This window comes from Vulpes vulpes, chromosome 2 (assembly GCF_048418805.1).
Source record: "Vulpes vulpes isolate BD-2025 chromosome 2, VulVul3, whole genome shotgun sequence".
NCBI classification, from domain to species: domain Eukaryota; kingdom Metazoa; phylum Chordata; class Mammalia; order Carnivora; family Canidae; genus Vulpes; species Vulpes vulpes.
The window spans coordinates 48,477,335-48,503,821 of record NC_132781.1 but is presented as its reverse complement, the minus strand read 5'-3'; the positions used below and the strand labels follow the sequence as shown (position 1 = coordinate 48,503,821).

Below are 26,487 nucleotides of genomic sequence, written 5' to 3'. Positions count from 1 at the left end.
GGGGTGACTGGGGGACAGGGGTCAGGGATCCCCCTGGGTGTGTGCTCTAGCCCAGGGCTTCAGGGCATGAGCAGATGCAGCAGCCTCCACGCTCCGGGTGGAGGAGGCCCCCAGGTCTCCAGACTCACCCCGCTGCCCCTGCCTGGTGAGCACAGCAGCCGGGGGACTGGAAGGCGGGGCAGGGCTCCTTGAGGCTGGAACTCTATTGCCAACAGCTCCAGGCACACACTTCACTCTCCCAGACCCTACCCGACCAGGCACAGCCACGGACATCCCACACTGCATACACACTAGATCCTACAGGCTTTGGAGGGTGGCTTGCTCCCTGGGCAGGGCTGAGGAATGTGGGCTGGCCCCACCCCCTGGCCAGGAGCCCCTAGGTGCCCAGGCTGGGCTCTGCTCCCCACCCTCCTTGGCCATCCTGCTGCCCCACCCTGGCCTGACTGGTTTGGGAGCCCGATCCAGTCCCTACCACCCTTGACAGGATGAGTAGGGGAGGTAGGCGGAACCACCCACTGGGTTCTCTGCCCCTGTCATTCTGGGCTGTCATGTGGAGCTGTGCATTGCCTGGCAGCGGTTTGGGGGTGACAAATCCAGGGCCCTCTGGCCCCTCGAAGGTTAGGACACACTCGTTGGGGCAGACATGCCTTTATGGGGCTGTAGAAAAGCAGACAGGGTGGCGGTCAGCAGTGAGGAGGGGATAGCGGGGGTGCACGGCCATCCGGTAGGCTGCCAGGATCTCAGCACTGCATGGGCACGTGTACTTGAACTCCTTCACCTGCAGCGCGTTCTCCAGGTAGCGGCGGACGCCACACAGCTCAGCGGGTATGGGCGCTTGGCGGAAGTGTGTGCATACCGTCTGCGGGCAAGGGGAGCGCGGTCAGGGCCTTGCAGGAAGCACCCCCCCACCCCTGTCCCACGTGTGGCACTCACATCCATGATGTACAGCTTGGGCAGCAGGCTGCAGTCGGCCAGCGTGAGCTGGTTGCCGTCCAGGAAGCGGCGGCGTGACTCCTGAAGCTGTGGCTCCTGTGCCAGCTCGTGTTCAAGGGGCCTGCGCAGGTAGCCGTCCAGTCTGGTGAGGGCGCGCAGCAGCAGCTGGTACAGAGCTGCGGGGGTGGGGTGGGGGTGGGGCACTGTGAGGGCCAGGCCAGGGCATTGTCCCCCTCCCACCCCACGGCTCGAGACCCTCCTCACCATTGTCCTGAGTGGGCACTGGGTTCTTGATGAACGCGGAGAACCTGTGAAAGACGTCGTTGCCCGCCGTGGTGGACTCCCTGTACCGAGGTGCCAGGCTGGGGAATCTGTGGGGAGCCAGGGAAGCTCCGGTCAGACCCTGGTGTCCCGCCCCCTTCCCCGCAGCACCCTCAGCATTTCTCTAGGGCTCCTACAGGGAACCCATATTCGCCCCTGCCGCCACGCACTCAGGTGGCCCCAGTGTCTCCTCCAGAAACTCTTCGATCTGCAATGTGTCCGTTTTGGCGTCGCCATCATAGAGAAGGATAGGCAACTGCGAGCCGGGTGCAAAGTCCTTGAGCACATCCAGGGACCTGTGGGCATGAGGCAGGTGGGGAAGCTGCTGCTCAGGAGGGCCAGAGGCCCAGCCATGGTCCCCTGGGGGCAGGGGGCTCACCTGCGAGTGTCCACCGTGGTGAGGGTGAAGGGTACACCCTTGAGCAACAGGAGCATGAAGAGCCGCTGGCAAGAAGGGCAGTGTCCCACGCTCTCACCGTCCTCGCTGGCCTGGGCGGGTAGCGTGGAGGGGGCCGGGGCAGAGAGCAGACCTAAGAATTTTGCCAGAGAGGACCCTGCCTACCCCCGCCCTGTGCCTGGAGCTTGGTCGGCCACGCCCTCGACAAGTGATGGGTGAGAGCCCTTGACTGGGTCCCTGGTGGGGGGGCCCAGGGACATGGCCCCTGGGGACCCTTATCTCCAGCACCTGGGCAGAGACCAGCCTCCCGGTCTCCAGGCCCTCCAGGCTGGTCACGAGGGCAGGGTGGGCCGAGTGCTGTTTTCTGAGTGATTCATGCTGCCAACTGGACACTGGCTGGCAGCACACTCACTGCCCCACACCCCAACGATGGGGGGAGGCCAGGGGCTGGCAGCCGGTGCACAGGGATCCACAGCCCCAGGCAGTGATGCAAGCATCAGGGGTCACCCGGCCCAGCCCCCCTCTCCTGCAGCGCTGACCTCCACCCCCACATGAGCCTTGGCTGCCAGCTGCTGATCAGCACCTCCCCACTGAGGGGCTTCGTCCCCTGGCTTCCTCTCGCATGGCCTTGGGGGCGGCTCCCCGGGCCCTCGCCCAGTCCTGGCCCCTTTCCTCAGCCTCCACAGGCAGCCTGCATCCAGTGCACACGCAGCCTCCGGGGCCCACCGCCTGCCCCAGAAAGCCAAGCCCCACTGAGCATGCTCCTCCCTGGGGCTGCCTGCCCACCCACCCTGTGGTACCTTGACAAACAGCTGGAGCTTGGCAGTCTCTGCCATGGTGAGGAGCGCAGCGCGGTGGGAGGCAGTGAGGCAGGGGTGGGAGCCTGGGGAGCCCTTTAAAGCTGGGGTGCTCCGCCCTCCCCAGCCCAGGGCCCGCCCCACCGAGTCATCCCCCCCTGCAGGCAGGCCAGCCCTTGGGGCTCTGGGGCCCGTGTCCAAGCGCAAGGGTGTGACTGGGGGGCTGCCGGTGCTGGGGCCCCAGGGGGCTTTGGGGGTTCAGAGGTGGGGAGAGAAAGGAGCCAGCCTGGGCACAGGGCTGCCCTGGATCAGGATCAGTCCTGCCATGAGCCCACGGCCCTCCCTGCAGTGAACACCCCACTGTCCACTGGGGTCCCCAGCCCAAAAAGCTGAGGAGTGAGTAGGAGAAGCAAACACCCTAGCCCTGGCCTTGGTTTCCCCATCTGTCTACCTCCTGGGCAGGGAGGCCCCTCCCATCACTGAGCTGGGTCAGCCCCGCCCCTGGACCAGCCCACATTCCAGGAGTGCTGCTGGCCTGCCCAGGTGCCCCTCCTTGGCCAGCCGCACCCCTGCCGTCCCTACCCTCCCAGGGGGTCCCAGGCAGGCTTCCTCCACCTTAACCTTCCCCAGAAGCACCATGAGAAGGTTTAGGAGCTACAACCTCCAGCCCATGGGTCAGCCTGCTCACCGTTGACTGGAAGGAACCTCTAGGGGTTGTTGTGGGCACCCCCTAACCTGCCCCGCCTGTCCGGTGGCTCACAGTCCTGGGTGAGGGTGCCCCAAGGGAGGGGCCTGCCAAAGCTTACGCTGCCCCTCCACACAGCTGGGGACCTGCCTGTATCTTTGCCTCCTCCCTCCGGCTCCCCCTGAGGCACCAGTGGCTCTGCTGCAGCTCCACCATGGGGTGGGGGCTTGGCCCACTCACCTGCTGCTCCCGGGGCATACACCCCAGCCCTAGGGAAGGCCCAGGGCCCCCTCCACACCTGTGCATGCCTGCCAGCCATCCTCTGGGTATTTCTGTGTGTGTAAAAATAGCCCCGCGCATCTGTAGGTATGATCAGGAGACGGACCAGCAACCAGGTAGCTCAGAGAAAAGGAAATACACCGACACTGACACAGTGAATGGGAGCATGTCTCATTTCACACTTATTTCAAGAGACAAACTAGGATGGGACCTGGTTCGGGGCTGCAGCGGGTAAAGATGTGGCTCTGTACTCAATGAGGGGGTGAGAAGCCCCCCTCAGCCTGGGGACACATCAACGAATGCGTGCTGTCCCCTGGGCAGCATGGCCCCATCAGCAGGAGGGACCCGGTGACTCCCTGGGACAGGACACAGGTGGTGAGTCTCTAGTATCGGGTTGGGTGATGTGGCTGAGTTGTGCCCCTGCCATCCACGTGCGAAGTCCTCGCCGCCCGCGCCTCAGACAGCCCTGACAAGTCATCCTACTGACATGGGGTTATCAGGGCAGGCCCTGCCCCACTATGACTGTGTCCTTGGAAGCGGGCAGTTTATTTAAGATTTTATTTATTTATTCATGAGAGACCCAGAGAGAGAGAGAGGCAGAGACACAGACAGAGGGAGAAACAGGCTCCCTGCAGGGAACCTGATGTGGGACTCGATCCCGGGACCCCGGGGTCATGCCCTGAGCCAAAGGCAGACGCTCAACCCCTGAGCCACCTGGGCTGCCCCGGAAGCGGGCAGTTTGGATGCAGACACACAAGGATGCCATGTGCGGATGGAGGCCAAGGACAGGTGGTGCTGCTCCAAGCCCGGGCCACCACCACAGGGGCGACCAGCCCTCCCCAGCCTCGATCTTGGACTTCTGGCCTCCACATGGTGGGTATTTTCTGTTGCTTTCAGCTGCGCGAGTGGCAGTAATGCATGGCCACCCTAGCAACACCGCATCAGTGTGCGTCTGTCCAAGGCTGAGCCCCTAACCTGAGAAAAGCCACGGGGGTGTCCTCAGATATGTCTCAACTTCCTACCATGATTTGGTCGTCGATGTCTTTAAAGAGGACCAGAAACTCAGACACCAACCTTAACTGACTGAGGCCTGTGGGGGGCCCCACAATCTTTCCTGCTGCCACCCCCTGCGTCCACAGAGCAGCTGTGGGGGGCCGTGGGCCTGCTGTCCTCTCAGGCCCTTCTCTTCCTTCCTGGAGGCTCGGGGTGGGGGTGGGGGATCCGGCCGCCATCCCAGGAGTTGCAGGGCCCAGCATCATGCATTGTTCGTCACTCCTCCCCTGACCCCGGGCTGCGGGCCCTTTCTGGCCATGTTTTAATGACCTGCTCTGCAAGGAGACACGGACTCTTGGGGGGTGGTGAGGGGCTTGGGGCAGCACCGGGATTGTGGCGGGAATGTGCACGGGTGTTTGCTGGCCCCGGCCGCTGAGAGCCACGGAGCCATGAGCCTGTCCCGAGGCGAGAGGGGAGTCCAAATACCAGTGGGCCCACCGGAACCAGGGCTCTGAGAAGACGGCCCGGCCCAGATGCTGGGTGGGGAGTACAAAGCAGGCTTGGGAATTCTAACGGAAAGGGAGTCTCCAAAACAATGTCCTGGACAAGCTGAAGGGACACCAGAGCCACCATGGAGGACTTCCACTGGCCAAATCCTGAGTATTTAGAGTGTAAAAAAGATGGCGACAGAATCATACGCTTTTGGGCAGCCCGGGTGGCTCAGCGGTTTAGTGCTGTCTTCGGCCCATGGCATCATCTTGGAGTCCCGGGATCAAGTCCTACGTCGGGCTCCCAGCATAGAGCCTACTTCTCCCTCTGCTTTGTGTCTCTGTCTCTCTGTGTCTCTCATGAATAAATAAATAAAATCTTTTTTTAAAAAAAAGAATCGTACCCTTTCAAGGGGTTAAAATGGTAAATATTACGTGTATTTGCCCACGACAAAAAAAAAAAAAAAATCAGATGACAGCAGCAAATGACAATATGTTGATTTTTTAAAAACTCATGAATCCACAGTGATCTAGTTCTAAAACTGAAAGTATTTGAAAAAACAAATGCCAGCTAATAAATGCAGAAAGGATGAAATAGTTAGAAAACCATTTTGGGGCACCTGCGTGGCTCAGTCTGTTAAGCGCCGGCTCTGGGTTTTGCTCACGTCATGATCTCAGGGTCGGGGGAATCAAGCCCCACATTGGGCTCTGTGCTCAGCACACCCACCCCCTGTCCCAATAAATAAATAAATCTTTAAAAGAAAGAGGGGATCCCTGGGTGGCTCAGTGGTTGAGTGCCCGCCTTCGGCCCAGGGCATGATCCTGGAGTCCTGGGATGGAGTAACGCATCAGGCTCCCTGCATGGGGCCTGCTTCTCCCTCTGCCTGTGTCTCTGCCTCTCTCTCTCTCTTTTTCTGTGTGTGTCTCATGAATAAATAAATTAAAAATAAAATAAAAAATTCCATTTTGCAACCCCCGCCCCAGGGGGATAAGAGTTTTGAGAAACAAGATTTCACATGACCCTCTATCCTCCTGGGGGGGTCTCCTGTGTCCCATAGTCCCCTTGAGGAGGGCTCTGGTGGGAGACTGACCATGGCCAAGCTCTAGGGGCACTGGCTCTGGGACGCCCCCTTGTGGCCTGTCTCCAGGTCCCATTGCTACTGAGCAGCCCCCTCTCAGCTCCTGGGAGCCTCTACAAGGCCCCAAGGTTTGTACACACTCCCTCCTGGACTTGGGTCTCAGCCTAGAGGTCGCCTCCTCCTGCAAGCCCCCTGCCTATCCTAGATGAGATGGAAACAGCCCAGCACACACTGCCCATGGGCCCTTGGTGGGCCCTGGGCCCAGGGGTCAGGGAGAAGGTGGCTCAGTGTGCAGGCCTGCGGGGAAGGCCTCAGTGACACAGAGAAACCCACTCTGGACCCCCCTCCAGGCAGGGAGTCTGGGCTCTGTGGGTGGGCAGGGGAGGGGAATGAGGGACAGCCATTGCCTCAGTCTCCCTATCTGCACCAACAGCTGCACACAGGGATGAACCCCCCACTCTCCTTCAAGTTCACCCTGGCTCGGGGCTCCAGGCCCCATATCTGCGCCTGTAGGGAGGGGACCGAACCTCGGCATCAGTGGGCCCATCTTCACCCCAGCACCCCGCTCCACACAGGCAAGCTTCCACGGGCTTTTGTGTTCATTTATTTAAAACAAACATCTGTGCGCTATGTACAGGTCTGGGTCCCGGGGGAGTGGGTATGGGGGGAGCCAAGCTGGGTGGGACAGCAAGGGAGCTGGGGGGGGATCTGGCCCCTTGTGTGGCTGGTGGGGCCAGCTTCTCCATTCCTGCCACCCAGCCCACCACCTTGAGACTGCCCCTCCCTGGTCCACGTCCATGGCTTCCCTCAGGTGGGGGCCTCCCTCCGTGAGAGCAAGATGAGGAAGCCTCTTCCCAAAGCAAAATAAATAACGTCCTGGGGACGAGACCTGCCCCAGCCTCCCTCGGCCCCAGACCGGCCATCGGTACCGGGTGTCAGAGAAGAGCCCATTGAGGAGGTCAAGCCCGGCCAGCAGAGGGTCTGGGAGTGCCCAATGGCCTGTGTCACCCCAGGGGCCCTCGGGGTGGAGTGCAGAGCTGGACAGGGGCAGAGGCGAGGGGCTGGTCAGACCCCCAGGCTTTAAGGCAGAGCAGGGTGAGGGTGTGCGCAGCCCAGGGCCAGGCCAACCTTTGGCACAATCAGGGGAGGGCAGCGCGATGGTCTCAGGCACAGCTGAGGCCAGGTGAAGGGCTGGAGGGAGTGTGAAGCCCTTGGTCCTGGACCTCCCGCTCCAGGGCCTCATGGGTGGACACTGGGGGCACAGGGTGGGGCTTTGGCCACTGCCTGACTTCTGTCCCCACAGCATGTCCTTGAGCCAGCGCCTGATGGTCAGCAGAGCGTGTCTGTGTTGAAGGAGAGCTGGGCCTGGTGGGCAGATGGCAGGCCAGCCGGGCTTGAGAAGGTGTCTCCCGGGTCTAGGATGGGTACCCCGCCTCTGCCCCCCTTGAGTTCTCCCTCCGTGATGAGGCCTCTGGTGGCCTCTGCCTGCCAAGTCTGGTGGCTGCAGTGTTTCCGGCTCCCCCCACCTCCACCCCTCCCGTGTCTGAAATCCCAGTTTCTAGCATGCCATGGGGTCTGTGTCTGTCTGTGCCCAGGGCCCCTGTGTCTACCCTAGTGCTAGTATCAGAGGGACCCCTCTGTCTCCTTGAGCTTAGGACAGCAAGAATGTGCAGAGCCGCTCCCCGCCCCTCACCTCCCCTCATGCAGAACCTGAGCCCTCTGGCCAGTCGGGCCCTGCAGACCCGGCTCACCCGCTCCTCCTCGAAGCTAATGAGACCCTCGTCTTCTGTGTCCAGGTCCTCAGGCTCATCGGCCACGAGTGCCCTTAACTCTGTGGGGGCAGGCCGGGGCCGGAAGAGGCTGAGCAGGCGGCCCAGGGGGGACCGCAGGGCCGAGGGCGGCTCTGTCTCCTGCTGCTCCAGGTTGTCGCTCTGCTTCTTGGCAAAGTTCACAAACACCTGGTGGGCAGCAGCAGGTGAGTGAGCAGGGGCCTGCCTAGGCTGTCTCCCCGCCCCTGACCTGGGGCACTCACATTGTCCAGGGTGGTCTGGCTGACCGAGTAGTCTTCGATGCCCAGCACGCCTACCACCTGCTCCATCTTGCTGAACACCTGAGCCAGCGAGATATGCTCTGACTGGAGCTGGTACTGCACCTTCGTGTGGTGACGCTCCTGTGGGGGCACAGAGATCAGAGGCCGCTCAGCGGACCCCCAAGCCCTGTCCCTGGGGCCCCACCCACCTTGAGCACGGCCTCTGGAAAGTTCCGGTTGAAGAACCGCACCACATCCTTCACATTCTGGCTACTCTTGGTCCTCACCGTGATCATGTAGCCGTCTCCAAACCTGCAGAACAGGCCTGTGGCCCCGTGTCCCCAGGCACCAGGGCAGTCCGTCCCCCACCTGCCATGGGCCCCCACGGCCTGCCACCCCACACTGGCCCCCTCGGCTCACCGGTTCTTCAGGTGCTGGATGCTGCCCAGACAACGCAGGCGCCCGTTCACCATGATGGCCAGCCGAGTGCACAGCGCCTCACACTCCTCCATGCTGCAGACAGAGACACAGGCTGGCATGGGGTGGGGGGCACTGTGTGCAGAGCAGCGGTGGGGAAGGAGGGCAGGGACACACCTGTGTGACGTCAGCACCACAGAGCGCCCCGTCTTGATGAGGTCGAGAATGAGATTCCAGAGGAAGCGCCGGGCCTTGGGGTCCATGCCTGTGGTGGGCTCGTCCTGGGGGCGGTGTCAGGCTCAGCCACTGCAGCCCACTGCCCCTCCCCCCCTCCCCCAAGAGGTGCAGCACCCACTGCCCCCTACACTGGCTCACCAGGAAGATGAAGGCCGGGTAGCCGATGAGGGCAATGGCTGTGGACAGCTTCCGCTTGTTGCCTCCACTGTAGGTGCCCGCTGGCTTGTCCGCGTACTTGCTCAGCTCCAGCTTCTCCAGCGCCCAATTGACCACCTGGGGGGGAAGGGACATCAAGGCCCACCCCTCCTCTGCCCTGCCCCTGCCGGGGCGCTGCCTACCCGGGCCTCGTCCTTCCAGGGGATGCCGCGGAGCCGCGTGTACAGCTGCAGGTGCTCCCGGGCTGTGAGCTCGTCGAACAGGGCATCGAACTGCGGGCAGTACCCCAGACTCTGCTGCACCTGGAGCAGCTCCTTGAGCACACTGGGGACACCATGACATCAGCACCCGCAGCCACAGCCACCCCACCCGCCCGGGTGCCCGCCGCCCGCCTGCACCTGTGCCCGTTGACGAAGGCCTCGCCCCCGGTTGTGCTCTCGTCACCCGTCAGCATCTTGAAGGTGCTGGTCTTGCCCGCGCCGTTCACGCCCAGGAGGCCAAAGCACTCGCCGGGTCGCACGCCCAGGCACAGGCGGTCCACCGCCAGGATGCGGCCGATCTTCCGGGACTTGTACACCTGGTGGAGGGGAGGGGCGAGGAGAGGAGGGGAAGGAAGGGGGCCGCCCGCCGGGAAAAGCAGGGCGGCAAGTCAGGCTGCCGGGCCCTCGAGCCACACCCCTACCTGGCCCTGCCCCCTGAAAAACGCCCCCACTGGCCCCACCCCCAGAAACACGCCTCACTACCCCGCCCACTCCGGAAAACACGCTCCCGCTGGCCCCACCCCCAGAAACTTCCCACTGCCCTGCCCCCACTGGGAAACACGCCCTCCACCTAGACCCCAATCCACTAGAAGCCCCCCCCACCAGGTTCCTCCCCACAGGAAACACACCCCCGCTGGCCCCACCCCCTCCTGGGCTCGCCCCAACCTGGCCCCTCTCTCACAAGCCCAGGGCCCACCTTGGTCAGGTTCTCGATCTTGACCATGTCATTGTCAGCATCCCCCCGCAGCACTCGCTGCCGCTCACTAGCCACATCCACATCATCCTCCACAGGCTTGGTAGAAACTGGCATCCGCCTGGGGACAAGGTGGGCAGGGCCATCACCCAGCCTCCCCAACACGCTCTGGCCATAGCAGGACGGCGGGCAGTGCCCAGCTTGACCACTAGCCCGACATCTCCCAGCACTCCCCACTCACTGTGGCTGCCGCAGGAAGTTGTACTGGCACATGATGGTGAGGAAGAAGCCCACGAAGCCTTCGACCGTCATGGCCACCAGCCCCCTGGTGACAATATCCCACTCGAACGGGGACTTCATCTTGTCAAACTGGCCTGTGGGGCAGCCGGCTCAGGACCTGTGCCTGGCGCCTCGGGAGCCCCCATCTGTCCCTGATGCCGGAATCCTCCATTTCCCAGCCAGGTGTGACCCACTCCGGGACCCCCGACCCCCGCTCACCAATCTTGGCGTAGTACTCATTGATGTACTCGTTGTAAGCCATCTCCATGAGCCCGTGGCCCAGGTTGTAGTTGGGGAAGATGAGGAAGCAGCTTTTCAGGTAACTATTGACGACCTTCAAGTCCTGGAGGGTTGCAGGTAGTCACTGGCACAGCCTGGCCCTGCTGCCCCACTGCCCACCATGCCCCACTGCCCACCATGGCCCACTGCCCTGCTGCCTGCCATGCCCTGTTGCCCCGTGGCCCCACCTTGTCGTGCTCAAAGAGCTGCAGCAGGAAGGTGGCCACTGTGGCTGTGATGCCGATGAAGAGGTTGATGACAATGAGAAACACATATGCAGAGCTGGGGACCTCAAACCAGAAGGAGGCCGGGTACATGATGGGGGTGATAGACCACCTGCAGGCAGGCGGGTAGGGGCAGTCAGCGGGTGGCCTGCCCCCAGCCCAAGCCCCCACCCGCTGCCTGCTCCCCCTTACCCATAGAGCAGGAAGAGAGAGAGCACGGCTGGGAAGTTGGTGGGTGAAGTGTAGGCCGGCAGGTCGAACACAAACAGGATGATGACACAGCAGGTGGCTGGGACCAGATAGTTAAGCTACCAGAGCAGGGGTGGCAGGTGAGGGGCCCAGGAGCAGGAGTGAGGGGCCCCAGGGCAGGAGTGAGGGCTCAGGGTGGGGCAGGGCTAGGGGGCCTGGCAGGGGACAGGCAATGGGATGGCAGGGGTCCAGGGGTAAAAGGAACCCCCCCCTTCAGCCATGCAAGGAAGGGCACACCATGTCCCACACGTAGTTGGCGAGCCAGTAGATGACAGGGTTACAGCCGCTGACAAACTGCAGGTGCTTCGCCTTGGTGGACTTCTCAGCTACCAGGAAGACGACGAAGCTGGCTGGCACGAAGGACATGGCCACGATGATGAAGATGGCAATGACCACGTCTGTGCCCTGCAGCCTGGGGGCAGGGCAGACATCAGCCCTTGCCTGGCACCCACCCCACAGCAACACCCTGGCCCCCCGGTCCCCATACACACAGGTAATCCAGGGAGAGGCTGGCACTCGTCTTGTTCATGGGGTGGTTGGTGACAGTGATGCCTACAGCACAGGGGAAGGCAGCCTCAGGGACCTGCTGTCGCCCCCCTGCCTGGCCCCACCCCACCCACCCCACCAAGGCGTACCATAGGCTGCCGGGTTGCCCTTGCTCTTGGGCAGGTTGGCGCGCAGGATGGCATTGTTGAGACTGTTGAGGTAGGTGGGCATGCTGTGGTAACCCTTGTTGTTGTAGAAAACCTGGAGAGACGCAGAGTCTGTGAGAGCCCTGTGGGTTCCTGTCCCCACCTGCACCCCTGGGCCAGAGCTGGAAGCCGCGAGGCCTGGGGCCATGGCTTACCTGGGCTGCCCTGCGCACCGCGATCTTCCGCACCATGACTGGGGCCCGGGCACCAAATGACACTGGAATGGACTTCTGGATGTTGCCAAAGGTGATGGCCCCATACCTGGGCAGATAGGTCAAGGGGCAGTGATTCCAAGCACGCAGGGGGCAGACTGCCCCCTCACCCACAGCTGGCATGCAACCCCCACCCAGCTCACCGGTGCAGCCGGAAGCGGTCAGAGGTGAAGAGCAAGTACTCAGAGACGTTGTGGCCCGTGATGTCAGTCAGGATGTCGCCGGTGACCACCCGCATTTGGGGTGGGCGCCCACCCACACCCCCTGGGCAGGAGAAGCCAGTGCCCTGTGCAGAGCAGGTGCAGCGAATGGGCTCCCGCACCAGGCGCGGCAAGGAGGGTGCCGACGTCCAGTTGTCTGCAGGCACAGCAGGTACCACCAGCTCAGGCCCAGGCCTTGCCCTGCCCGCCACCCCCCCACAACCCCGGCAGCCTGGGGGCGCCCTACCTGGCCCAGAGGTGGGGGGCAGAGAAGTATTCCAGGCCTGCAGTGGGTCGTCCTCTGGAGACACGGGGGAGTCAGACGGAGCAGGCGAGGGCGGGGGTGGCACGAAGTTGGACAAAGGCAGCCCCTGTGTGAAGGACTCCAGGCACATGCTGTCAAAGAACCTGGCAGCCAGCAGGCGGGACTCGCCACTGCTCAAGTTCAGCATGGGCCCCAGTGAGCCATTGGCTGGAGACTTGAGCACACAGGTGGCGCCCACACCCGATGGCAGCCGGAACGTGCTTACAAGCTGCTGGGGGCTGGCATCAGGCGACAGTCGCAACCTGGGGGTGGCCGCAGTGTGTCAGTGGGGAGATGCCCACCAGTCTCTGCTCTCCCCGCCCAGGCCCCCGTCCCCAAGGCTGCCCCTGTCAGCGGCCTCACCGGTACTCCTGGCGCTCCTCATTGGCATAGGGGATGAAGTTGCCACGGGGCTGGGTATAGTTGTGGTATTGCGAAGGTGACAGGACCAGTGGGGGCAGGTCACCTGGTGGGGCGCATGGAGGCCTGACCTGATGCTGCTTACCTAGCAGCGACCTCAGGCCTAGGTCCTACCCCCCATTCCTAAGACTCAGGGTCCAAGCCTGAGGTGTGGGTCCCCAGGGTGCTGGGGTCGCACACCAGCCCCGAAGAGTGCCTGCCAGTCTCAGATGGAGTGCCCAGGCCCAGAGCGGGTGTGGTGGGGGAGGCACCACAGTCCCACTGGCATGGCCACCAGCCTCCTGATGTCCCTCTGCCTGGCCCAGTGGCCGTACCAATCTCAGGGACGGAGAGGGCCACGGTCATGGCCACGCAGACGAAGAAGGCAGGGAGCAGGATCTGGGAGGAGAGCGCCTTTGAGTTGCGGCGGGCGCAGTGGAAGCGTTTCACCAAGAGCCCGTGGAACTGGCGCATCTTCAACCACCAGCCCTCCAGTTTGCGGCTGCCCTGGCCAACCCTCGTGAGGGCCTCCGCCTCAGCTTCTGCACAGGGAGTGGGGGCTGAGCAGGCAGCCTGGGGCCACCCCATGGGGACCCCACCCAGCCCCGCCTGGCTGCCCCCCACCTTGCAGGCTGACGTTGTCGGGGTCCTGCAGGTTGTCAAAGAGGGGGCGGTAGTCGCCATAGACATCTGCGTAGGTGGCTCCCTCGTCACCGCGTGCAGAGCCCACGGAGGATGTGGACTGCAGCGACACCTGTGACTGTGCCAGCTCTGTGCACCGGGCCAGGCCACCAGCAGGCGCCTCCCCTGGTGATGCCGGGCCCTCCGCCCCTGGTAGGGCATCCTTCCTGGACTCCTTCACATCTGTGGAGGGCCCGGGGAGGGGAGAAGTGGGACTCAGGCCTGCCTGGGATCCTGAGTCCCCATGCCCACCTACCCACCCACCCAAAGCCCTTAGCCCCACCTCACCCTGGGGAGCCCCAAGTCCCATGGCCACCTCCCTGCCCAGCCCCAGAGTTGTCCTCGGGGAGTCGGGACACCCTGTCCCACCCAGAGTCCTTGGTCCCCAGAGAAGGGGGTAGAGTGAGCAGCCCCGGCCCCAGTCCAGGCCCTGGCTGGGAGGGGTGCCATGGAGAGGGGTGCCGTGGGGAGGGGTGGGGCTCATGAGCAGCTCTGGGACCTCTCACCCGCCTCACTGTTCTCCAGAGACTGGTCCTCCTCCGACACCTTGAGGAACACCTCCTCCAGCGTGGTGTCCATCAGCCCGAAGCTGCTCAAGTGCAGTGTGTCCAGACTCTGCTCCAGATGCTGTGAAAGAGCTGTGCGTGACCCCACCACAGTGCGGGCCCCCAGCAGGAACACACCCCACCCAAACCCACTCCACCCTACACCCCTCACCTGGAAGAGACGCTCAAAGGCCCCCTTCTTGGCAGCCTCGCTCGGCAAGATGTAGGAGAGCTCTGTGCTCGTATCAGACACCAGCAGGCAGGAGGCCACGTGCTTGCGGATGAACTGGGAGACCTGGGGCTCTGAGCAGCTGCTCAGCTGGGTACGACCTGGGGGGCTTGCTGGCAGCCCTGGCTCTAGGAAGGGAGGGGAGCACAGAAGAGCTGCATTCAGGGGCTGGTGGAGGGGGATCCCAGCCAGGTCATGAGGGGGCCTGAAAAGAGGGAACCCCAGGCCCCACCAGGCATGCCAGGCTTACTGGGGCAGCAGCAGGCCCCCCCATCAAACTCACTGGCCTTGGAAAAGGGGTCCTGGGGTAGGAGGGCCTCAGGTTGGCCCAGGCAGCCTCTACACAGACCTTGGGGGTCCCCAGGCTCAGCAGGCCGCTTGACCAGAGTGAGACGGTAGCCATCCCCATAGGCGCCCTTGAGGAAGAGCGGGGAACCACAGCACTTGAGCTTCCCATGGGAGATGATGGCAATACGATCCCCGAGCAGGTCAGCCTCGTCCATGTGGTGGGTGGACAGCAGGATGGTGCGGCCTGGGGGAGGCCAGGATTGGGGTCAGGGCACAGGGCTGGGACAGAGCAGGGCAGGCAGGGGCCACCCATCCCCTCCCGGTGCCCCACGGCCCGCTCACCTGGCTTATACTTCAGGATGAGGTCCCAGATGGCTCGGCGTGCATAAGGGTCCACGCCAGCAGTGGGCTCATCCAGGATGATGGCACGGGAGCCGCCCACGAAGGCAATGGCCACAGACAGCTTGCGCTTCATGCCACCTGACAGCGTCTGCACCAGTGAGTGCCGCTTGTTGGAGAGCTCTAGGTCTTCAATCATCCTGAGGGCGGGACGGGGCATGTGGGCCCCCCGACAGTGGGAGCACCCAACCCCAGCCCCGCCGCACCCCCGCCCCCACCCACTTGTCCATCTCTTTGCGGATCTCCTCCTGGGCCATGCTCTTGAGCCTCGAGTAGAACCAGAGGTGCTCCTCCACCGTGAGCCGGTCAAAGAGCACGTTGTGCTGTGGACACATGCCCAGATTCTTGCGGATCTCGTCCATCTCCGTGCGGATGTCGTGTCCGTAGATGGTGGCCGACCCCGAGGTTGGCGGGAACAAGCCAGTGAGGATGGACCTGAGTGGGTGGGCTGGCAAGGTCACAACCCCCACCTCCTGGAAGGAGCCCACCCTGCCGCCCACGTGGTGACAGAGCAGACTCTGGCCTGACACTCACATGGTAGTGGTCTTGCCAGCCCCATTGTGTCCCAGGAATGACACCACCTGGTTCTCATATAGGTTCAGGCTCAGCCTGTTTAAAGCCAACTTCTTGTCATTCTTGTAGACCTTGGTGAGCTTGTCCACGCAGACTACCAGTGGCAGGTGAGTGGGTTCCTCCTCCATTCCCCGCATCTCCTCTGCACCAGGGCGGCAGGTCAGCTAAGGCTGCCCTGGGGCCCCCAACCCCAAAACCTAGTGATCACCCCAGCCACCGCCCTGGCACCCGCCTCACCCAAGCGCCGGCTCTCCATAGCACAGGCCTGGTCTTCCTCCATGACGCTGAGACGGGGGGCACGAGCCCATGGCCAGCTCCACTCCCAGGCTTCCGTACGCCCACTGCCCAGCCAGTAGGACTTCTGCAGTGGGAAGTACCAGGGCCGGGGTAGCCCATACATGCCTAAGGGTTGGAGAGCAGAAGGGAAGCTGACCCAGGGCCTGGGGTTGCTGTCCATGCCAATCCATGTGCCTTCCACTAGGGAGCCATATCCCCCCGCCAAGGGTTAGCTGGTACCTGGGTGCACAGCCTCTATGTACCACGTGAGCACGCCATAGACGGCTGCATCTATCATCAGCATAGTGACCGCCAGGAGCAGGTTGAAGTCATCACCTTCCACAGGTGACTGGCTGAACGTGTGCCACTGGATGCCCACACCTGCCACCTCGTACAGGGCAAAGTACTTGGAGCCCAGGCCGAAGGCTGTTGTGGACATCAGGGACTGAGGGGACAATGGTGTCAGTGGGGAAGGGGGCTGGATCCCACCCTCACCCCAGCCACCCCTGACCCTCACCGCAATGCACTTCTCAAAGGCAGTGATCTTGTCGTGGGCCACCTCCTCACGGATCGCCACATACATGTAGGGCACGTAGCTCAGGAAGTAGATGATGCCGCCGCAGGCGGAGGCCAGCTTGGCCTTGGAGTACAGCACAGACACCAGGAAGCTAGGGTAGGTGCGGCCACTGGCCGTCAGCCATACCTGACCCTTGGTACAGAGCCCAAAGCCCTCCTGGCGTGTCCCTCCTGGGGTCCAGAGCAGCTCCAGGATGGGTGCTTCTGTGTTTTTGGGGTCAATGCAAGGGCTACTCGGCCAGGACCCAAGCAAGGCCCCCTCCCAGCCTGCTGCCAGCCACACATGCTCACCAAAACATGATGGTGGCCACGGCATAGACGGCCAGGAAGAGCCAGATGATGAGCACGTGGCTGTGCATGAGCACCTGGCCATACTTGAGGATGGCCGTGAGTGCCGTCACAGAGATGGAGAGCTGCACAAAGCCAGTGATGAACCAGGCCACCCAGTGTACTGCGTTGTTCAGGCCCATCGTCTTCATCACCTGTGGGCAGGTGGGCATCGGGCTGGGGCAGGAGGCCTTGTGCTTGGGGCAGGGCACCAGGAAAGGGTGACCTGTCTCTGCCCTGCCGGCCAGGCCCAGAGAGGGAGAGGTGTCCGCAGGCTGCCCCCCACCCTCATTCCTCCCCCGCCACCTCTGTGCCCCCCCACCCCCGTCCCCCCACCTCCTTCAGCCGGTGTTCCTTCTCTGCTACAATGTGCTGGATAGTCATGGCCACGGAGTAGACCCAGGAAATCACCATGCAGAGCGGCATCATGTGCTCGATGACAAACAGGAAGCTGAGGTCCAGGCAGGGGCATGAGGGGAGGGGCTTGGCCTGAGCCCCAGCCCCCAGGCCCCCGGAAACACACACTCACTCGTCTCGCGTGTAGCAGGGGTAGGGAAACATCTGCACGTAGTTCCCAGGCTCCACCACATCGTGGCCCACGAAGGTGTTGATGATGGCTCGCTCCATCATGTCTACAGGCAGGAGGGGTCAGCCGCGGGGTCGGGGGTAGCCAGGCCTATCCCCGCAGCCCCAGGGGCGGCCCTCACCCTGGATCCAGACGAAGCCATACAGGAAGTAGAAGCGGCCGCCGGTGTTGGGCCCTGGGCGCCAGTAGGCCCGGCGGATCTCATTGGTTTTCTCCGTGAAGCTGGAGTTCTGGCGGATCTTGTAGTGCACGTGGGGTGGCAGGGAGCCATCCTTGCGGGTCTGGAAGATCACACCTGGGGACAGGATGAGGGTGGGTGGAGGGGCCACCTGGGGACAGGATGAGGGGCAGGTGGGGGGCAGAGTGGGGGGCTGGCTGTGGGGGAGGGCCACGAGGGAGGGAGGGGTGTGAGGGAGGGGGCGCGACCAGGGACTGGGCAGTGCTGGGGCTTGAGGGGCGGGGCCGCAGGGGAGGAAAAGCCAGGGTGGGGTGAGGATGCTAAAGGCGAGGGCGCACAGGAGCAGATAAAGGGGTCTTGGAGGGCAGCGGTAGAGAGACGGGAGGCTGGGGGGGTCAGCAGAGCAGGGCTCGGGGGACCAGCTCACTGGCAAACACGGTGACATTGTCCTGGTAGGCCTGGTTGAGGGTATAGTTGACGATGCTCTCCTCATCAGGAAAACCCTTGAAGATGTCCACACTCACCTGGGGGGAGAGGTGTTGTCGGGAGCCGGCCCTGAGCACCAGCCCCTCCGCGCCAGCCTGGGGGCCTGTGTACCCACCTTGGACATGAACTGGATCCAGCCACAGGCCGCGTTGTCAATCGTGTCCAGCTGCTGCAGGAGTGCCGAGCCGTTGGGCAGAGAGAAGTTGTCCTGGCGCAGGGCGGGCGGCAGTTCCTCTAGGGATAGGTTCAGGGCTTCGGGGTGCAACCGCAGCTCTGCCACATACTGGGATGGAGGGCCAGCTCAGAGGGCAGCCCAGGATGCAGCACTCCCCCGCCCCCCTCCTACTACCCCCCACCCCCCCATCCCACCCCCACCCCCGCACCTGCTGTAGCCAGCGCAGGTGCTGCTGCAGCTTGCCCTGCTCCAGGAAGCTGCGGATCTCTGCAGAGATGTTGAGCCACACTTGCGCATAGTGGGTCACGTTGCCTACAAAGGCAAAGGTCTCGTTGGCCTGCAGAGGGTGAGGGCATGGGTCACAGGGCTCACAGAAAAAAACCCGCCAGCAAGGGGGTGGTCCAGTCCTTTGTCCCCCACCCGCCACCGCCCGTGGCCCAGACAGTCCTCGCCAACAACCAACCTTGCTCAGGCACACTTCCACCTGGACACTCAAAACCCTCCCCTCCCTACCTTCCTGCCACTACCCCATACAACTGGCTCTGCCCAGGCTCCCTAATGTCACCCGCTGTGCCTTCACCGCCCCCACACATCCTCCACAGAGCCCCCTCCACAGACTCTCCTTCCTGGGCCATTTTCAGCCCTGGCTTCTACTTCCCCTGATAGGACTTCTCCCTGGAATGGCCACAGACATTCTGCCCTCAGCGGGACGCTCCCATGCCACCCAGCTGCCCCACCCAAATCTCGCCCATCGGGGGCTGCTCTGGAGGGTCTCTGTCCAAACCAGCAGGGCCAGCCTTGCACCTCCCCAGCCAGGCCAGGACCCGGAACCTTGCCAGGGGCCTGTGCATCTCCAACGTCCCCATCAATCCTCCCATCCCCCCAAACCAAGTCAGGGCTCCTGTGCCCGGGCTATAGCTTCCTCCGTGTCAGTTCTACTGACCCTCCTCTGCATGGGGGTCTCTGGCCTGCACAGCCCCTCTACCCAGATCCGTCAGCTTCTGCCCCAGGAGGCACATGCAGCTCGACCCCCAACCAGCGAGACTTGCGAACCTTGAGGATGACGCGGTCGGCCTCAGAGCCCGCTGGTGCATACAGGATCTTGGGATTGCTGGTCATGAGGTGCACAAGAAGGCCCAAGTTCCGCTGCTCCTTGCTTGTGAAGCCCAGGGAGCTCATGTTGCCCTGCCGCAGTGCCTCGGGCTCGATGGTGCTAGGGTGGGGCCGGGGCATTAGGGGTGCCAGGTTGGGGGTGGGAGTCAGGCCCTGCTCCTATCTGTCCCTGTCCCCTTTCCCCGTGCCCACCTACCGGTTGTTGCCACACAGGATGGGCTGCAGGCCAGCCCAGAGCTGCACAAAGGCGGAGCACTGTCCCTGCAGTGCATCGGAGGGGGCTGGAGCCGCGGCGGATGGGGCACCCTCCTCCACTGTGGAGTTGGAGCTCGTGCCCACCGCAGCCGCAGTGCCATTGGCTGTCCTTCCAGGACTGCTGGCCGGGGGCCCTGGAGCACGGCGAGTGCAGGCGCCCTGGGGCAGCAGCAGGGCCAGAGCTGAGAGGATGTCCACATCCTGCAGAACTTTCTGGGCATCCAGCAGATCCTCCAGCAGTGCCTGCAGCCGCTGTGGTGGTGCTGGCTGCTGCTGGGGAACTGAGCCGTTGGGGGTGTCCAGGCCCAGCTGAGGGGAAATGGGCCATGTGGGGAAATGCAGACCCAGGAGAGGGAGCAGGGAGCAGGGCCCAGGGACGGATCTGAAGGTGGGTATTTGAGGTCAAGGGTAGAGGAGGCAGGATGCAGGCTGGGATGAGAGAGGCTGAGGAAGAGTCTGCATCCTGGGGGCAGGGGCACACTGACTGGGGCTGGGAAACAGTCTAGAGGGAGGATGTGGGGCATGGCTCTACTGGGAGTATGTGGGACATCCACCACAAGCATACCCCACTCACAGCCCTGGGCCCAAGGAACCCCAGCATCTCCTCCAGCCCAGGCGGTGGACCCGTGGGCCAGTGGGCAGGCAGGCACTCACCTGCTGGGCAATCTTGGCCACATCCAGCTGGTTCTGGAGCTCAGCAGCCAGCCCAGAGAAGCGCTGGGCACGGGCTGTGGCCCGCCCACTGCAGACAGCATCCCGGTAGCCCTGCAGTGCTGTCTGCTGACCCTGGGACACCGTGAGGATGCGGCCTAGCTCCCTAGAGCCCCGTGTACATGTGAGTTGCTCCAGGAGGGCAGGGGCCAACAGCAGCTCCTGGGGGAGGGGCGCAGGGGAACAGCTGAGAGATCACCTCAACCAAGAGGAGACCAAGGCCTTAGCCCACAGAGGCCACAGGTCTCCCCCGAACTGTGCCAGGTCCAAGACAACCCAGGGGCTGTGATGGGGCGGGGAGCACATCACTGTCCTGCCTTCCCCTTCCCCATGCTGCCAGCCACAGACTCCCAGGCACCCCCCTCACCCCCAGGAAAAGTTCAGAATTCTCACAGGGACCTCTTTCTTCACCCACTGAGGCAGAAACACCCACCAGAGGCAGGCAGCATGCTCCCATCCCACTAATAGATCCTCTCACCTCCATCCGGAATAGGGGATTGCTACCCAGGCGGCGCCAGGGATCCTGACCCCTGGGGAGGCCCGACCCCACTTCTAGGGCAGGTGAAGGGCCAAAAAGAAGGTGATAGACCTGGGGCATAAAGGGGGCATGGCTCAGGCCAGGAGGTTCCAGAGCCTGGCCCCAGGGTCGCCTCAGAGCCCCACATCCCCCATCATTGCTCTCCATTCCCACAAGCAGGGGAGCAAAAGCCCAGGGCCAGGAGCTGCCCTGAGAGGGGACACGTGCCCGCTGCTGGCGCTCGTCCCACCTCACCTCGGGCAAATCCACCTGGGCAGCCAGGAGAGCCTGGGCCGTGCTGTTAGGTAGTGACAGGTTCTGCATCAGGAAGCGACAGAGCTCCCGTGGATCCCTGGCCACCGAGCCCAGAGAGAAGGAGGACGCTGGACAGGCAGAAGGATGCACTAAGGGCCAGTCAGGCCCGGGTCAAGGCAGCCTGAACAGGCACAGAGCCAAGCTGCCCCACCAGGCACAGGCTCAGGCACAGGTGCAGGCAGCTCTGCTAGGTCGGCCTGAGCACAGAGCACGTTCGCCCCAGGAACTCAGAGCAACAGTTCAGACTGAGGCCCAGACCCAGGTCCGCGGGCAGGAGTGACCAAGCTGGGGTTTGAACCCAGATGACACCAGACCTTGGGTCTCAAGCCCCTCCTCCCCACAGAGGCCCTGCCCAGGCTGCCCAGGCGCACCTGTAGGTCTGTCCAAGCGGCTCTCCCAGGTGTCAGGGCCTGAGCGGAGGGCCTCCAGGTGCTGGCGCAGGGCCTCGAGCTCCGAGCCCAGGCTGGGTCGTGCTGGGTCGAACAGGTTGCCCTCCTCCACCACGCGGTTGAGGCGCTCCAGCAGCTGAGTGACCCTGCACCACCACCAGAGGTCACCCATGGCCCCTGCGGCCGGGGTGGGGGTGGGGGTGGCAGGGGGCAGGGGCACTCACGTGGAGTTGGCGTACTGCAGGAAGCCAAACTCGTCTCTCTGGCCATCAGGACACAGAGACTGCATGACGGGCAGGATGCCAGCAGAGGTGAGAGGTGCTGCTGTGTAGAAGGCTGCAGGGGGTGGTCAGGGCAGGTGAGAGGGCCCGAGGAGTGCGGACAGGAGGGGACAGGGAGAGGAGTCAAGAAAGGGGAGGGAGACGAAGTCCAAATAGAGAAAGTGAGAGAAAGTCAGGGAGGAAAAGCAGCTTCAGGCAGCAGATAGGGGCAGAGGACCAGGCATTCGGGTGCAAATGACCCCAGCAGGTCAGAGGTCAGAGAGTGTCTCTCCATCCCTTCCACACAACTCCCAGGGTATCCCTCATCCCTCAGCCAGCCCAGGCCAAGATGCCTGATGCTTTCCCCAAGGATTCAAGTGTGGCACTGCTTACAGAGCCCAGGGGAGCATGAGGGGCCCCCAGTGGGGAGTGACCTCTGACCTCTCTGGCCAGGTGGTTAGCAAAGTGAATGCAGAAGTGCACAGGGGTCTGAGGGGCAAGCAGCCAGGTGACCTTGCCCCACAGGGCAGAGCCAGGCAACCCCACAGAGAGTCCGATGCCCCCCAGAAGCTTGACATGGGAGCCACCAGGGCCCAGGCGCCCTTCAGGACCCACCACCCCTCATCCCTGTGCACCAGCTATTCCTGACAGTGGGCAGGGGGTTCTGGAGGATGTAGCCAGGCCAGGAGAGGCTGGGGCACTAGGGTTAATGCAAGCAGGGGCAGGGCGTGCTTAGGCCGCACCAGGAGGACTGCTCACTTACAGACTGCATGCAGGCCCAGGAGGAGGACAAGAGACCATGCAGGGGAGGGGCAAAACAGAACAGAGGAGGACAGTGAGGGACAGCCACCATGGCCAGCCCTGTCTTCAAGCCCAGCCGGGTGGCGCGGCCAGGGACCACTCGGGGGAGCAGGTTCACAGACCCCATGGGGGCAGCATGGCAGCTGGGACACACGTGCAGGCATGTGCACCCAGGGAATGCACGTGTGACACGGTGAGGGCTGCCTGTCCCCCACTGCCCACCCAGCTGTGCCCCAAGACCAGCCCTGAGGACACCCACCTTCCTTCACAGAGATGGTCGGTTTCTTCTGCCGAAGCCCCAGCAGAATGAAGAAGAGGACCAGAGGAATGAAGATCTCAAAGGCCAATACCCACTGGAAAGGGCGGGCTGAGTAAGGCTGCCTGTCCCAGGCAGCCTGGCCTCCCGCACGGCCGTCCCCAGGCAGCCTGCTGCAGGCTGGACAGGACAGAGCCCGGTTCTCCCCTCCACAGATGTCTGGCCCTGTCCAGCCCCACATACCGCCCCCTAACAGAGTTTGCCTCTCATTTCTTCAAGGGCCTTTCTGATGTGCGAGAGCATGATGCTGTCTGGCCCAAGCACATCAGTGCTCCCACCCCCTAGCCAAGGTCTGATTTGCCAGCAGGGACAAACCAGCCAGCTTGTGGTCTACTATGACCTGTGCATCTGCCCAGCTCAGCTTCTCCTTCCACACCTTCTCCTGGCTAGGATCTGGAGGTGGGCTGGGGGGCTATCCACAGCTCCCACACTGCCCCAGGGTCAGCCCTCCTCATTGTGACGGCACCATTACACCCTCCTAAAGAGCCCAGGGAGACAAGGCCTGGATAAGGGGAGGCATGGCTCTAGCCCAGGGCCCTGAGCCTCTGGGAAAACCTGCTTAGAGGTCTGACGGCCCTGAGTCCCTGACACAGGGGTGCCCTGTCCTGCTCTGGGCCTGCTCCCTCACCCCGTGTGGCCCAGGTGGGCTTGGCAGCCCCCCCTCCCCACAGGACTCTGTTCAGTCTTCCCAGGACTGCTCCTGCCACCCCAGCAGGGCAGCAAGGTGAGCCCTGGTGGAACGTGCTCTGAGTAGGAAAGGAAGACCAGAAGCAACAGATCCCCAGGCCTCTGGAAAACGGGAGGACTTGCTACAGTTTGTGATATGGCCACCTGTCCTAGTCTGGGGAAGGAAGGTGGATAGCCCCCCCCACCCCCCGCCCAGGTCTTCTCTGAGGACCAAGTTTCCTTCACCCTCACCCCGACCCCAAAACAGACTCCAGAGTCCCCACCCCAGTGGCATTCCATCTGGCCCAGCACCCGAGCTCCCGGCCCCCTAGGGTGAAACAGCCGCTGTTGTTTACTGTGCTTTGACAATAGTGCTCTGTGGTCTGGAACACCCCACTGTGTGTCTGCACCCCACGCCTGCCCCAGTCCGTGCCAGCCTCCACCACCACCACCCCGAGCCAGGATCCAGCCAGCCTAGGGCTAGCCAAGGAGGCACCATGGACACCCACAGGGCTGGGGACAGGCACCTATGCCACACACATGTACCTAGAGCAAGGGTGGCTGCATGCAAGTGGCGGTGCAGGTGGCCAGGGTCATAGCCATGGTACCAGCCCCACCCACACCCGCCCTGCCACTGGGCACCTCCACCGTGTAACTGCAGCAACAGGCCAGGGCTACCTCCTCATTGCTATAGCAACGGCCGCGCAGGAGCTGCTGGGAGGAGGGAAGCCTGCTTGGCGGGCGGGCGGGCAGGCGGCCAGAGGGGCATCTGGTTACAGGCAGGCAGCACAGGTTCGGCCCTACCTGGGAGCCCCACCTGGACACCCCATGGCGGCCTGCAGGGTGGTCAAACCCTAGTCCCTCAGGGGTAGCCCAGCGCCCCCATGGTGTCCCAGGGCCTGAGGGCCCACTCCAGGCCTGAGCCACCTCCTGCTATGTCAAGGGGAGAACAGAGGAGAACTGAACACGAAAGAGCCTCTCAACCCAGCGATGAGGCCACAGCAGCCCCAGGGTCGACCTCTGCCCAGCTCAGGGGACAGGCGAAAGACAGATACAGAGATCTTTGGTTCCTACTCTCCAAACCAAGCTTTCAGGAGGCGCACTCCGACCCCCAGAGAAATGCACAGCCTGCAGGGCAAAATGTCTCTTGGCTAAGCCCACAGGTCTAACTCTGAAGCCCAAGACCCTCCTGGGAAAGTGGGGGGGCCAGCAGGAGTGTGCCAGGCATCTGGCCAGCCCTAGCCCCAGCCCCACGGACAAGCCCAGCAAGGCCTTAGCCCCCGTGAAGGAAGAATTTCGGATTTGTGGGTCTTGGGCCAAGGTCCTCCATACAGCCTACCCAGTTCCTGGTACTGCTGATGCATACATGGGCCCAAGGAGATTCTAGGGAAGACCAACCTAGCAGGTGGGGGCTGCTCCCAGGTGTCTGGCAGTAGACAGCTCCCACCTGTTTGCCAGGTGCCCCACAGGCCACTGCTCCTTCTCTGAGCCTTGAGATCCCCAGGGGATTTAGGAGCCATCATCCCAGCCTCTGCTCCCAGCCCCTGGGGGCTCTTACTGCAAGAACCCTGGGACTAATACTAATGGTGCCCACATTCCAATCCCCTTTCCTCCTCCGAGCCCTGCCCTGGTGTCCCCGGTAACCTGAAATCAGAACCAGGGGGAGCTGCACCAGAGGCCACAGCCCTGATCCATGGGACCCAGTGCCAGCCAGACCCAGGCACGTGGGCAGGGAGTGTACTCAACCCTGGTTCCCCACCAGGCTCAGGTGCCTGGGGGACTCCTGCCAGGCCACAGTAATGACGTCCACCCTGCCCTGTTTGCAGTCCCGGGCTTCTCAATATGCACTTCAAAGCCCTTCTCAAGGAGAGACCCTGGCAAGAGCTCATCAGCCCAATGGGACTCAGAGCCAGGTGGCAAAGGAGCCTCTCAGGCCCCAGGTGGGCCAGAGGATGCTTTGTCCTCAGGCCCCAGATCTGGACCCCAGCCTGCTTGGGGCCTCGTTGTGGAAAATTCCCAGGGCCCATTCAGAAACCCCAGTTGTCCAGGCCTCTCGATGGTCTATGTGCTGCTGTCAGGACATCAGGACAACAGGAGATGCCCCTGCCCTTCCCAGAGCAAGCGTGGCAAGGGCCAGCGTGATGACATCCATACTGACCCAGGCTGGCTTCTGTCCCTGACAGCTGCTGTGGCCCGCACCCTCAGGCCCCCGGCTGCCCCAGACACAGGGCAGAGAGCTGGGGTGCTTGGTACTCACAGCTCCAAACAGCAGGACCTGGCTCCCAGAGGAGGCTGGGGTTGGGGAGGTCAGCCTCAGGAAGGACTGCCCCAAAGGACAAAAGGGTACAGGGATGCAGCCTAACCCATGCTGGCCCAGCAAGGACATTCTCCTTGGTGAGAGAGCAGGAGCAAGGGCCAGCGGACTTGCGGGAAGGGGGAGGAGGAGGAGAAGGAGGAGGAGGAGAAGGAGGAGAAGGAGGAGGAGGAGGAGAAGGAGGAGAAGGAGGAGGAGGAGGAGGAGGAGGAGGAGGAGGAGGAGGAGGAGGATGAGGAGGATGAGGAGGAGGAGGAGGAGGAAGAGGAGCGTCTGCCCAAGGGCAGAAGGGTGGTGCAGGGAGGAAGAGGCAGGGTCCCTGCAGGGACTCCAGGGGGGCTGAGCACAGAAACCAAGGACTTTCATAGTTAGGAAGAGTCCACCATATCAGCCCTCTGTTCGTCTCCGGAACCAGGGCCTCCCGCCACCCCAGGGTCCTGGGGCCGCTCGGCCCCCCTACTCGTGCGGCTGGCCACAAAGCGGGCGCGGCGCGGGGCACCCATCCCGTGACTCAGCCGAGCACCGCGAATGTCAGCGGGCGCGGGCCGCGGCCCGCGGGCCGAGCCCGTCCCCGGAGACCAGAGGCTGCAGCTGGCAAGGGCGGGCCGGGTCCCGCGCCCGCCCGGGGTCTGCGCGCGCCCGGCCCGGCCACACGTGCGCGCGGAAAGCGCGCCGCTGGCCCCAGTGCGCGCGACCTCGGGGTGGGGTGGGGTGGGGGGCAGGCCGGGAGGCGCGCGGGTCGCTCACCGGGCTCCGGCGCTTCAGCGTCACGTTCTTCCAGAGCAGCAGCTGCAGCTGGTGCAGGAAGCCCATGGCGGGGCCGCTCTCCGGCCGCCTTCGCGCCGCGGCCCGCTCCTCTGCGCGCCCCACCGGCCCCGCCGCCCGCCGCGCCGCTCGGCATCGCCCGC

The 26,487-nt window shown here is 63.3% G+C and overlaps 2 protein-coding genes across 7 annotated transcripts; both read right to left on the bottom strand.

Annotated features, from left to right (window-relative positions):
* Window positions 1–632: 632 nt before the first annotated feature.
* On the bottom strand, window positions 633–3,544 carry CLIC3 (chloride intracellular channel 3). Of its 3 annotated transcripts, none has more exons than XM_072748039.1 (6): window positions 3,432–3,544; window positions 1,634–1,743; window positions 1,425–1,550; window positions 1,198–1,304; window positions 934–1,109; window positions 633–859 (listed from the first exon to the last, which is right to left on the bottom strand). In XM_072748039.1, the coding sequence occupies exons 1-6, from the start codon at window positions 3,450–3,452 to the stop codon at window positions 650–652; spliced, it is 750 nt and encodes a 249-aa protein (XP_072604140.1). In that variant the 5' UTR covers window positions 3,453–3,544; the 3' UTR covers window positions 633–649. The 3 variants fall into 3 exon arrangements, with proteins under 3 accessions (XP_072604140.1, XP_025837802.1, XP_025837801.1); XM_025982017.2 differs by lacking the exon at window positions 3,432–3,544 and adding an exon at window positions 2,452–2,897; XM_025982016.2 differs by lacking the exon at window positions 3,432–3,544 and adding an exon at window positions 2,191–2,699.
* Window positions 3,545–6,560: 3,016 nt separating this feature from the next.
* ABCA2 (ATP binding cassette subfamily A member 2) lies at window positions 6,561–26,477 on the bottom strand. 4 transcript variants are annotated; one of them, XM_072748034.1, is made up of 48 exons: window positions 26,327–26,477; window positions 22,543–22,636; window positions 21,447–21,558; window positions 21,205–21,368; window positions 20,774–20,901; window positions 20,480–20,590; window positions 19,945–20,163; window positions 19,232–19,599; window positions 18,976–19,135; window positions 18,131–18,259; window positions 17,863–18,030; window positions 17,689–17,785; window positions 17,205–17,378; window positions 17,027–17,129; window positions 16,834–16,948; window positions 16,462–16,652; window positions 16,112–16,262; window positions 15,835–16,039; window positions 15,556–15,720; window positions 15,280–15,460; window positions 14,968–15,180; window positions 14,689–14,885; window positions 14,342–14,590; window positions 14,002–14,186; window positions 13,791–13,911; window positions 13,228–13,467; window positions 12,939–13,145; window positions 12,568–12,670; window positions 12,148–12,467; window positions 11,844–12,057; window positions 11,644–11,749; window positions 11,432–11,543; window positions 11,288–11,348; window positions 11,034–11,208; window positions 10,740–10,855; window positions 10,512–10,659; window positions 10,264–10,387; window positions 10,007–10,139; window positions 9,769–9,886; window positions 9,210–9,388; window positions 8,994–9,135; window positions 8,794–8,928; window positions 8,596–8,699; window positions 8,422–8,514; window positions 8,211–8,313; window positions 8,005–8,142; window positions 7,724–7,930; window positions 6,561–7,337 (listed from the first exon to the last, which is right to left on the bottom strand). In XM_072748034.1, the coding sequence occupies exons 1-48, from the start codon at window positions 26,390–26,392 to the stop codon at window positions 7,302–7,304; spliced, it is 7,380 nt and encodes a 2,459-aa protein (XP_072604135.1). In that variant the 5' UTR covers window positions 26,393–26,477; the 3' UTR covers window positions 6,561–7,301. The 4 variants fall into 4 exon arrangements, with proteins under 4 accessions (XP_072604135.1, XP_072604136.1, XP_072604137.1 ...); XM_072748035.1 differs by having other exon boundaries at window positions 14,408–14,590; XM_072748036.1 differs by lacking the exon at window positions 20,480–20,590.
* Between the last annotated feature and the right edge of the window lie 10 nt (window positions 26,478–26,487).

Excerpts from the sequence above, each read along its gene's own strand:
- CLIC3 (XM_025982016.2), bottom strand. The coding sequence starts at position 2,487 with ATGGCAGAGACTGCCAAGCTCCAGCTGTTTGTCAAGGTACCACAGGGT. Across the intron at positions 1,305-1,424 it reads GAGACACTGGGGCCACCTGA|ATTCCCCAGCCTGGCACCTC; the intron begins GTGCGTGGCGGC and ends GGCTCCCCACAG. Across the intron at positions 860-933 it reads CCAAGCTGTACATCATGGAT|ACGGTATGCACACACTTCCG; the intron begins GTGAGTGCCACA and ends CCTTGCCCGCAG.
- ABCA2 (XM_072748034.1), bottom strand. The coding sequence starts at position 26,392 with ATGGGCTTCCTGCACCAGCTGCAGCTGCTGCTCTGGAAGAACGTGACG. Across the intron at positions 22,637-26,326 it reads CGCTGAAGCGCCGGAGCCCG|TGGGTATTGGCCTTTGAGAT; the intron begins GTGAGCGACCCG and ends CGCCCTTTCCAG. Across the intron at positions 17,379-17,688 it reads CAATGTCACCGTGTTTGCCA|GTGTGATCTTCCAGACCCGC; the intron begins GTGAGCTGGTCC and ends TCCTGTCCCCAG.